Genomic DNA, 12,335 nt, shown 5'->3' on the forward strand with positions numbered 1-12,335 from the left:
CAAAGATACTTTTGGTTTGTAGCAAACGGATTATTTCATTCATAAGTAATGCATGGTCCCTTAAATGACAGCAGGTACGTACGTACCCTTGGACCCATACTCATGCTTTCCTATCCGTTTGACTAAAATTGAATTTACACTGTATTTGATGGTAGTGGTTACTGGTTAGACAATAATCTTCTAATAACAATAATAAGGACATAATCTTCAATCAACAAATTATAAAACATCGAGAGACAAGATTAATAATGCATATTTTATTCCAGATTCCCATGAGAAAACAAAAGAGGAAAGCTTGATACAGTATATTTGTGGTAAGCTGTTCTCAATTAGGAATATGCAACCAACAAATTCTTAATTAAAAAATACGGATTTTATTAATTAACACAAAATTATCTTACAGAATCAATAGTACTAATCTCTATTACAGATGCATTTCTAGTAGATACTGGCGAAGTCATTAGATGGTGATATTCACAACCTGAGGTTAAAATCTCGACGACATGCCTACACCATATATAATTTACCGATCAAAAAAAAAAACACTGATCTTTTGTAAATGACAATCTCCAATCTTTTCCGGACTATAACTTGATTACATGAACTCGTTTACACCGAAAATATCAGGGATTTCGAACTTCATAACATTAATATTGCTGCAGTAACTCTCTCGTTCATCTTCAGTACTACTGGTGACATATGTTGAGGAATAAGAGTTCAAAGGGGGTGGACTAGACGAAGGTGTGGATAAGACGGAAGTAAAATTAAAACTCTGATCAGTGGAACTGCTTACTGAGTTGAAATTTGAGTTATAGGATAGAGGGTCGATGATTGAAGATTGATCTGAACCAGAATAGAAACTATAATCTGGTAATGAAACCAAACTATCTATCATATTAGCACCATGCATCGTCTGCACATTCTCTTCCCATTCTAAAGGTTGTTGACTAGGAAAATTTGTAGGGTTTGCTTGAAATTGTTCTACATTGGCATGTAAAAGTTGAGTTTCGATATTTGAGAAAGGAGTAGTAGTAGTTGTGGTTGATGTAGTGCAGTTTTCTAGTTGATGGAGGTTCTGGAACTGGTTTTGATTCTGTTCTTGGATATGTGAATTGGAATACTGGTATTCTTGAAGATTTGGTAAGACGAGATTCGAGTTCTGATCATCACGTTGAGATGAAAAGAGAGTTGCAGCTAATCTTAGAAGGTCTGGGTGATTGGATAGAGGTTGGTCAAGCCCGAGTAATCTTGAGATATTCAGTCGAGATGAATTGTTGTATAGAGATGAGTTAAGTATCGAAGAGAGATCTAAAAGATCGAGACGTGGACTATGAGTAACTGGGTCTATTCCCATCCTCAATAGTCTCTTTCGAATGTGAGTATTCCAGTAGTTCTTGATTTCATTATCGGTTCTTCCCGGTAATCTAGCAGCAATTGCAGACCATCTGAAAGTAACAACCATTTTGGAAGTTAGAACCAAATAAACCACATAGTAGCAGGGAACATCCGTGTACAGTATTCTGCAACAAAAGTATCACTCTTTAAAGGACGAGAAAGTACTACTTACTTGTTGCCTAAAACACTATGTAACTGAATGATGGTTTCTTCTTCTTCAAACGAAAACCTTCCTCTCTTGATATCAGGTCTTAGATAGTTAGTCCATCGGAGACGACAGCTCTTTCCACATCTTTGAAGACCTAAAAAACAATCCAACAAAAAAAAAATCGTCAAAACTCATGCTCTATATAACAAAAGAAATGAAAATAATAAGCTGAAAAAAAAATTCATACCAGCATTTTTTGGAAGGGTTCTCCAGCTACCATGACCATGTTTTTGTATATATTCGACAAGCTTCTGATCTTCTTCAGCTGTCCATGGCCCTTTCTTTAAACCATTCTTATCACAACAAGGTGTTCTTCCCATGATGATTTTAATCACAGTAAGTAGTAGTTGTTCCGAATAATGTTTGTTTTTCTCTTTTTTGAAGACTCAAAATTAAAGAGAGAACTGATATTGACAATGAGAGTTGGAAGAGAGATGGATGAGCTATAAATAGTAGTGAAAACACAGAGATAAAGGAGGAAGTGATGAAGTAATGATGAAGAAGTCAAAGGGATTCGGTGCCGGCCTTATTTTATCATACTAGTGTACGTGTCTCACCTTTAGGGGATCATGAAAATCTCTCGCCCCTTTACATGATTGCTCTTTTTAATTATTAACTTTTTCTTACCAAAACGTTTTGTTGTAAGTAAAAACAAAAACAAAATTTTTGAAGAGTAGTTCAGGACACACCTCGTTTGAACACCATAAACACACGGTATGCCCACAAATGGCAGGAGTTTAATTAACATTGCGTCTTTGAAGAATTTTGTAGTTTTAATCAACGTAGGGTAATCTTATGGCATTCTATTTGCCTCTCTTAATGATTAAAGTTTTCTTACTGCAGTTAAAATCAATACTTTTTTTTTCTGTAAATTTTCTGAAGAATAGTAAAATCATTTTCTGAAAAGCTTAACACCTTTGGGGGATGTCATCAATATAAGTTGAAATTATTTGCAGAAAATCCACACCCAAAATTGTTTTCTCCAACTCATTCTGGATTCACATTACGTAGCTGTCAGGACTCAGGTCTTTGACAGTATTAGGACACGTACCCCCTTTTCTTTCTTCTTTCAAAAACCGTGTTTTGCTGATGCCTTTTATGACGGCGTTGTTTCTGTATGGCTTGCTAGCTAATAACCCGCCAACTTTAAGTACTCGGCTTGATCGACTCATCTTATGGCTTCAGAGTCTAGAATTCAGAAAAATAATATCATGTTCTTAAAAAGTATTTTCACCTGTAGATGTGGTTGGTGCCGAACTGCTAATGATTCCTAATAAGTTATTTCAGTAATTGAACTTCCTAAAATTGTTTGAGAATGACCTAGACACTGTAGTAATGAATAAGCTCGAACAATCACATCCTTGAAAATCGGTTTTCGAAGTCAGTTAAGTTAAGTCCGTTGTTTTTAACACGGAATTAGAACGATTCAAAGTAGTGGTGACTATATAATCTACTAGGGCCTTAGTTTGGCGACTATGCTAACAACGCTCTTCATGAGGTAGTATCTGTCACGAACAATACCTAATGGAGGGACTTTTACGCCAAACTTTTGCAACTTTCACCCTATATCTCTTTTGATTTTATAACTAGGTTGAATTTGCACCACATATACATAATGATGTTTGGTAATGGTTTGCTAGGCTACTATATATGCTCATAGGTACCATATAATTAAGTGAAGTACTGTAGTGGTCAAAAGTGATAAGTTATCAAAATTAGTTAAACGTTGATTTGATTCTTAATGTCACACGTTCAATAGCTGGCTAGGCTAAGGCTACCATGTATACATTGATCGTAGCTAGGTTCGTAGAGGAAATGGCGTAATGCAGCTTTCCGGAAGAATTTGAAACCATGTAGTACAGTTAGGTTGGACTTAACTATTGATGTGTAGGCAACGCTGGCTAGTCTATACCATATATGATTGTAGGTATTATTTTAGGTACAAAGTTAACTAATTTATATACGAATGCTTAAATGAATTAGTGGTGAAGAGGCGATAAGTACTAACCAGATTAGTTAACCAATTTATTAATTAGTCAAGATATTGATTCATGTCACACGATTAGTAATAGCAAAATGCAAATTATCGCAGAGAAATATATATAATACTCCCTCCATTCTTTTTTAATAGACCAGTTTTTATAAATAAAAGTTTCAAAAAATAGGCCAGTTTCCTAATTGGGAAAGTCAAATGTTATTTTAATTTTTTGGGACCACTTTTCTCTTAACTTCTTTTGATGACAAGTGTCATGTGGACCACTTCACTTTACTTCTTTTGCTAACAAGTGTCATGGGACCATTTCACTTCACTTCTTTTATTGACAAGTGTCATGAAGACCATTTTCAATGATTAGTTCTCTTAATTTCCTTAAATTTCGCTAAAAACAAAACTGGCCTATTAAAAAAGAACGGAGGGAGTAATTGTTAAAAACAGATCATCCATAATTGTACGTGCATGCATATACACTTTTAGTAAAGACAGGTAGCGGATGTATTAAGGGATTCTCATGTATATTGTTGTATATACGATAGTTAATTAGAATCTTGTATGTCAGGAAAGATTTTAATTTAGCATAATCTTGTCACCATATTTGTAAAGGCGTATTAGGCCTATTTAGACTAAGGGATATCCGGTCTTGTACTCAAGCTTGTGGATATATACAAAATCATCATTTTTTTACCTTGTCGTTTCATGGCATCTGAGCCAGAATCGAAATAATTTGAATAATTGAAAATAAGAAGTTAATCTCTCTTTTAGCGTCATGGCTGGGGAAGAATCTACTTTTAATGATAAACTAAATTTGGTTCAATTTTACGGGAGAAAACATCATACCCGTATTATTTGAAGGATGTAAGTAATAAAGTGAAATTGAATGGCGATAATTATGAACAAGATGGACAAGTTATTGAATATTGATGTGAATTCGACTGGAAGCTATCTTTCGTTACAAGGTCGAGTACCACTTGCTAATAAACCATCACTACCTCGAGATATTTCAATACCAAGAAAATACTTGAGAGGACCACAAACTTTCATATGGAAGCACCGACTTAAGTATGCCTTCAAAATAGCAATAGCAGCGGAATTATTCCCAACAATAATCAAATCATCAACATAGACAAGTACATTAATGGAATTCTCACCTCGTCGTAGAGTAAATAGAGAGTAATCAACATAAGACGTATAAATCCAAAAGTCTTAAGAGCACTTGCAAGCTTAGCAAACCAATTACGTGGAGCTTGACGAAGACCATACAAAAAGATTTATGAAGACGACATACTTTGCTCGAAGAAGTAGTCGAATAACCTGGAGGAAGTTGCATATATACTGCCTCATCAAGATCCCATGTCGAAAGGCATTGTGAACATCCGTTTGATGTAACTCCCAATCTTGAGCCACTGCGACTGCCAAAAAAGTTCTGACCAAAACCATTTTGGCTACGGGAGCAAAGGTTTCATGGTAGTCAACCTCTTCAACCTGTCTATTACCAAGAACAACCAATCGAGCTTTATACCTTTCGACACTGCCATCATAATTATATTCAATTTTGTAAACCACATCCAATAGCCTTTTTCCCTGGTGGTAAATCAGTAATGGATAACGTGTCATTCTTATCAAGAGCGCCAATTTCTTTAGACATAGCTACACGCCAACATGGAAGACGCACGGCTTCAGCATAGCTAGTAGGTTCTTTAAGAGTGGTAATGGCCGCCAAAAACCGAGTATGATCAGCAGAAAAATTAGCAGAAAAAACATAATTAGTTATGGAATAAGACATACCTGAGATCGTTGACGAGTGTGGAGTGGAGGAGCTAGGGTCTATTGCTTCAATATTATTGCACACATAGTCCTTTAATCGTGTATTCGTAACACGGGATCGTGCACTTCTTGTAACAGTGGTATCAGAAGTATCACTTACAGCTGTATGACTTTCTGTAGCAGGTAACGGAACAGACACATTTTGGGAGTCGTTAGATAAGAGTCGTCCATCATCTGATCCCGCTAAAGATTAACCAGTCACCTGTGACTCATTTACATTTGCGGAAGCTCGAGGTGAAGAGTTTTCTGTCACGCTCGGTGACGTCCCACGTGTCTCAGAGTCAGTACAAATCTGAACTTCCACGTACTGTCTACTGTCACGTTTTGAACCCCCAATTTTTGAATCAGCAAAATTTCGAACCTCCACATTCTGATTCCTTTCTTGTTCTGTGCCTCCACGTGGTACTTTCAGGGAATCAGCACAGTGTATGGTACTCCCCCTACCTGACACTGTCTGCAAACCTGTATGTACTATGTTACTCCCCCTATCCGCCAGACTCACGGTAGCTGTATCAGACATTAAAACATCTAACTGTTTTGTAGGGTGCTCCAACTCCACTTGGCATTCTTCACTATTGTTATCTTCATTATTATTGTTATTATCGGAAGAAACAACCCGGTAAGGAAATATACTTTCAAAGAAAACCATATTCCGATATATAAAGAATTGTTTCGTTTCCAAGTCAAATAATCGTCAACCCTTTCTTCCACAAGAATAACCAACAAAGATACATTTCCGATTTCGTGGATTAAACTTATTACGATCACGAAGCACAACACTTGCATAACACAAACATCCAAATACCCGAATAAGATTATAAATGAGAGGCTTTCCATGGAAAAGTTCATAAGGAGATTTCCCGTTGAGCAAGGTAGTAGGCGTGCGATTAATAATATAAGCAGCGGTTAGGATGCACCCACCCCAAAACCGAAGAGGTAAATTTGCTTGAATGACGATGTTTGTGTTCCACTCGCCCATTTTGCTGTGTTGTATCCACACATGAGGTTTGAAATTCTATTCTTTGTTCAGAAAAATATGGAATCAATGGACGAAATTACGTACCATTATCACTGCAAACCTGCTTAACTTGTCTATTAAATTGTGTCTTTGCCATAGAACAGAAATTCTGAAAAATCTTCACCACCTCTTTTATGTGCCATCAAATAAACCCAAACACAACGAGAATAATCATCAGCTATCGTAAGAAAATAGTGTGCACCACAAGAAGATGAAGTACGATACACACCCCACACATCACAATGAACTAAACTGAAGATGTCATTAGATTTATTCTCACTAATATGGAAACTAGCACGAGTTTGTTTAGCCTTAAAACAAGTATCACATGGTTCATTGAGAAACTTCTGACAATCAACTTTGTTCATACCAGGAAGCAAAGAAATAATCTTATTAGAAGGATGACCCAAACGCCTATGCCATAAGTAATAATCTTCACCAGTAGTAACTCGATTTTCCATAATATGCGCCCCACTGTGAAATATATAGACCCCACCTCGTTCATTTCCTACACCAATCAGCGTCCTCGTAGTGCGGTCCTGTATCACACACAACTTATCAGTCAAAGTCACAATACATTTCAGATATTTAATTAAACATGCTAACGAAATTAAGTTACATTGAAGATCAGGAACATATAAAACACGATATAATCTCATATTGTCTCCAAGCACCACAGTTCCTTCACATGGGGAAATTGTGTATGTGCCGTTCGGAAGTTTTACCGAAGAAAACCCTATTTGATATGTTGTACACAAAAACTCTTTCCTTCCTGTCATATGCCTTGAAGCCTCTGTATCAAGTATCCACTTACTAGAAATATTTTCCTTCGAACCATCCTTATTCGAAAAATTAAACATATTCACAATTGCTTCTCATTGTGCATCTGTGAGAGTATTAGCAAGTGGTACTCGATCTTGTAAAGAAAAATATCTTCCAGTCAAATTCACATTAATATTCATAATTGCGGTATTAACAATAACTTTTCCATCTTGTTATTAAGGGATTCTCATGTATTTTCTTGGTATTGAAATATCTCGAGGTAGTGATGGTTTATTTTTATCTCAACGAAAATATACCTTGGATATACTTTCTGAAACTGGATTTCTTGGAGCGAAACCAGCTTCTTCACCTATTAATCAACATCATCATTTGGCTCTATATGACGGAACTTTGTATTCAGATTCATCTCAGTATCGTCGACTTATTGGACGTTTGATTTATTTGACCATCACGCGTCCTAAATTGTGTTATTCGGTGCGCATATTAGCTCAATTCATGTAATCTCCTCGAGTTGCACATTGGGAAGCTGCTCTTTGAGTTCTTCGTTATCTTAAGAGTCATCCGGGTCAAGGGATTTTTTTACGTAAAGACATTGCTCTTCAACTTACTTCTTATTGTGACACTGATTGGGCCTCTTGCCCCCTTAGTCGTCGTTCTCTTACCGGTTATTTCATATTTTTGGGAGGCTCACCTATATCTTGGAAGACAAAGAAGCAGCATCGCGTTCTTCGGCTGAAGCTGAGTATCGTTCTATGGATCATACTTGCAGTGAGCTCACTTGGCTCAAGGCGTTATTGAAATCTCTTGGTGTGTCTCACTCTCAGCCTATGCGTCTTTACTGTGACAGTCAATCCGCGCTTCATATTGCTGCTAATCTTGTTTTTCATGAGCGCACCAAACACATTGAGATTGATTGTCACTATGTACGCGATCAAATTCAAGCTGGTGCTACTATCACTTCTCATGTTCGCACAATGGCTCAACTTGCAGATATCTTCACCAAAGCGCTTGGACGTCCTCGGTTTGAGCTTCTTCTTCGTAAGTTGGGCATTCGTGATCTCCATGCTCCAACTTGAGGGGGTATTAAGGGATTCTCATGTATATTATTGTATATACGGTAGTTAATTAGAATCTTGTATGTTAGGAAAGATATTAATTTAGCATAATCTCGTTACCAGACCTGTAAAGGCGTATTTGGCCTATTTAGACTACGGGATATCCGGTCTTGTACTCAAGCTTTTGGATATATATAAAACCTTCATCTTCTTACCTTGTCGTTTCAGGATGTAATTGAAGTATTTCTAATTCTCCTTTGGTTCTTTATCACCATCCTTGACATCCAGCTTCCAACACCATACATCATCCATCAAAACCTTAGTTCTTGGATTCTTGATGTCTTTATATACGTATAGAGAATTAAAAAACCTGGTTTTGGATGACGATACCGATACATAACCAGAGCTCAAAATTCATTAGCACAATATCCTATTATGATAAAATCTAATTTGTTCAGCCTTTGAAAGACATTTAGCTTAACATTTCTTTTAAATATAAGATGATATTAGATTGTCACGAAACATTCGTGTTAGCGATTATCCACAACTTCAGACTCAATTGGCAAGCAGGATTAACTATTCCTACATGTTCATACCTAATTTTCCCTTCCGATGGACATGAGATTATTTTTTTTTGAAGCATCATGGACAAGAGATGAGCCACGTTGATAAAATATTTAATAGATAATCCGTCTATACATTGAAGGTGGTCAGGGATCTGAATAATATTCTTTCCTCCTAGATCAAAAATTTCTCAAGGGAAAATCCGAGGCCCAGAAGAAATGGCGTAATGCATGTAGTAACTTTCGGAAGATTTTCTGAACTAAATATTGTACAATATTGTAATAGGATCCCATCAAATCTTCTACAGCCAATCAAATCAACTAGCAAGACCACGTACTAGGTTACTGTACACCGTCATTTGAATTCTCGGCTTTAGACAAAGAAAATATATGATAATTAATAATTTATGTCGATGTTCTTATCAACAATAAAAGATCAAGCCTAATAATTCGCCCGGGATATGATGTGGTCACGCCACATCGTTTAAGTACGTGGCCCCTCTTTGTTTATTTACACGTATATTAAATTAGTTTTAAACAAAAAAGAACTCTTATTTTTTATCTAAAAAAATAAGAAAAGTTAGTTCTTTAAAAGGTAGTCCACTCGGAATTCCCGAAATAACAAAAAAACTAACACTTTTTAAAACGTGTCAAACAAATAAGATGGGCCACATACTCCAACGATGTGGCCCGACCGCTCTGCTAATAATTCGCTTATTTTATATCTCAGATTTTCATTCATTCTGCCTCTTTTTTTAATCACAAATCAGTACTCTTTAATTTATTTAATTACCAACTTTTTATTTTTAAATGACGTTGGATTTGTCTTGCTACGTGGCGCTAATGTGTTTATTTAGAGTAGGGACCACAACCTAAAAATACTTATGCCACCTCATCTTTTAAGACATGTTCCCCAATGGCCCTACTCTAACTTCCATCTTAGGACCACACGCCCTTTGGGAAATAGCGGGAAAGACCTATCCTTAAAATCACAAGCATCCAATCCCACATATTTTGCCTTTTCTTTTTAGATTTTCCTAAAAATTTGTGAGAGTGAGGTGAGTGTTAAACCTTTGATCTTTTAATGGTTAGAGAGAGGTTACGGCACATTGACGGGTGAATTGCAGGATGTTTTCAACTGTTCATTTTTATAGTATATAAAAATTTAATCGGATGGATTTAACAACAGCAAGTGATTAAGATATTTTTGTACAGTCATGTAAGTTCTCCGAATTCTGTTATTTTCGCAGTTTTTTTGCTATGTACGTTGGATGAGAACAAGTTGCTACTCGGCCATTCTGAGTTTGAACGGAATTTGTGCTCTACTTTGATATTTATTGACTATACTGCAGCTGTAAGCCAAATAGAAGTGTTATTCAATTTCCCTAGGGAGAAAATCTGGTGTGCAAAAGGAAAAAGCAGTAATGTAAAAACAACTGAGCTTTGACTTGCATCCTTAATTGATTTTACTGCAACTGGTCTTACATATCATTTATTCATCGCTGAACTGAATGACTAGTTTCTATCGTTGTACGCTGGCTTAAATTCCATCTCTTGTTGACCACAACGAGCCACAAAGTATCTTAATGAGAACGGGATTTTTTTGGAGAGACTGAAACCATAGAAAGAAAAACTGCTAACTCTATAATTTTACTTGTGTTATGCATGTACCGACTTGTATCAACCTTTAACGACTACAATCTTTGGTCAAATAATATTTTACTCAACTACGTTGATTCCTATTTTGGTTTGTTTCATCATATGTAACACCGATCTGACCATGACATGAGATAATCTTTCCCTGTTGCTTGTTTGCTTTGAACTCTCACCCATCCCCCCTCTACTACCTTGCATGCATGATCCATACAGCGTATAGAAATAGTAGAGAACCTAGAGATGTATACATTTCATGATCCTAGATAATATAAGGTAAACTAGATACACCAACCTAACAAGCATGGAGATCTCAGAAAGTTTTCCACTCTCCGTATGCACAAGATACTCAACACGCATGCATGTCTTGATTAACTAATGATATTATATATAGCACATCGGAAGCATACCACTTATTTGCGATGTATCGCGCTTTCAAAGTTCATTTTCCTAGTAAACCTTTTTTTTTTTTTCTTTTTTTTTTTTTTGATCAGACTAGTAAGCTTGTATTATCGCGATGCATGTATTTTTGCCTGTGTCTATGCAAGGGTGCGCATGAATATCCATCCATGCGGGTCTGTGAACCCTAAACAACTCAAAGCTTAACTTATATATACTGATGTAATCAATTTATTTACCCAAAACCATAGTCTAGGGGTTCTTGTCTCACTGTTTTATGACAAGAAAATAGCTACTACTTTGGGTAATTACATAAAATAATAGAATCATGTTTTGATACTGTTTACGGAAATTACTGGTCCAACATCCATGGATTATTGAGAAAGTTATGACAAAATTTAAGAGAAGAGTTGACGTTCATTCAATAGTTTATACAAATTTAATCAGAGTAGATTATATAATGTAATCTATCTGTATGTATTAATATTGTATATATCTCCAACCAACAGTAGTGAATAATTTCAAATGTTTTGATTTTCATTATCTAAACCAGGAATGTATAGATAGAGACAAAGTATTATACATTTTTTTATCTCAGCCATGCAAATATATTAAGTCCCTTCTTCAAATTAACAATCTCACAGTATCTACAGGGATTGTGACTCTGGATTAGGGATATGTGATGAGTTTGTGGCTCTAATAAACAATGGACCAATTAGGACACTTGGCAGTAACCCATGGTTAGTCTAGAAAAATCTGTTATATGCATTGTATTCGAGTGCTGTGCTAAGTCCTGATGTACGTGGTTGCGGGTGATGCATAATCAAGATAATTAAGATATGTCCATAATGCTAGTAGCTAATTAGGGTAAACAAGTTAGGAATCTAGATGTAGGGATCTTCCAAGAATATCCAACTCTCTCAAACAAACAAAAATGATATAATTTAATTTGGATTGTGGTAATTGGAAGTTATAAACATTCAGTAACTTGAATCTTAAAATCAGAATATCAAGATCATTTGCTAAATCAAACATATTACCTTTTGTATTAAGCAGAAAATAATTTCTTACTGCACTGCTACATTATTAATGATCTAGTAGATCTTTTTTAATAGCCAATCTAGAGGTGGGTTGGTAGTGAGTTGTGACGATACTTACAAAAAGAAATTGAAATTGAGAAAGATTACCAGGTAATATAAATTGATTGTATGTCTTTCATATTCCTACGTAGAAAATTGAAATGCAGTGTGAAAACAAAGATTTTTCCGACTTACAACGCCACAAAATGAGGTGTTGGGCAATAAAGGGATAATCGGCTAATCGCTAACCAGTAATAATACTTCCCTATGTCCTCCATTTCTGGACTCATGCAACTAAGAAATAAGTTTTGGACAGCAGTTCTTGTGATTGAGATGTCTCCCTACTCCAAATCAGGGAAGCA

The 12,335-nt window shown here is 35.9% G+C and overlaps 1 protein-coding gene across 1 annotated transcript; it reads right to left on the minus strand.

The window, feature by feature from the left end:
* Positions 1 to 354: 354 nt before the first annotated feature.
* LOC113342740 (transcription factor MYB102-like) lies at positions 355 to 2,036 on the minus strand. The gene is made up of 3 exons (XM_026587184.1): positions 1,791 to 2,036; positions 1,568 to 1,697; positions 355 to 1,445 (listed from the first exon to the last, which is right to left on the minus strand). Exons 1-3 carry the CDS (start codon positions 1,921 to 1,923, stop codon positions 596 to 598), a joined length of 1,113 nt encoding a protein of 370 aa, XP_026442969.1. The 5' UTR covers positions 1,924 to 2,036; the 3' UTR covers positions 355 to 595.
* Positions 2,037 to 12,335: the final 10,299 nt, after the last annotated feature.

This window comes from Papaver somniferum, unplaced genomic scaffold (genome assembly GCF_003573695.1).
Source record: "Papaver somniferum cultivar HN1 unplaced genomic scaffold, ASM357369v1 unplaced-scaffold_47, whole genome shotgun sequence".
NCBI classification, from domain to species: Eukaryota; Viridiplantae; Streptophyta; class Magnoliopsida; order Ranunculales; family Papaveraceae; genus Papaver; species Papaver somniferum.

Excerpts from the sequence above, each read along its gene's own strand:
- LOC113342740 (XM_026587184.1), bottom strand. The coding sequence starts at position 1,923 with ATGGGAAGAACACCTTGTTGTGATAAGAATGGTTTAAAGAAAGGGCCA. Across the intron at positions 1,698-1,790 it reads AACCCTTCCAAAAAATGCTG|GTCTTCAAAGATGTGGAAAG; the intron begins GTATGAATTTTT and ends ATTGTTTTTTAG. Across the intron at positions 1,446-1,567 it reads CATAGTGTTTTAGGCAACAA|ATGGTCTGCAATTGCTGCTA; the intron begins GTAAGTAGTACT and ends TGTTACTTTCAG.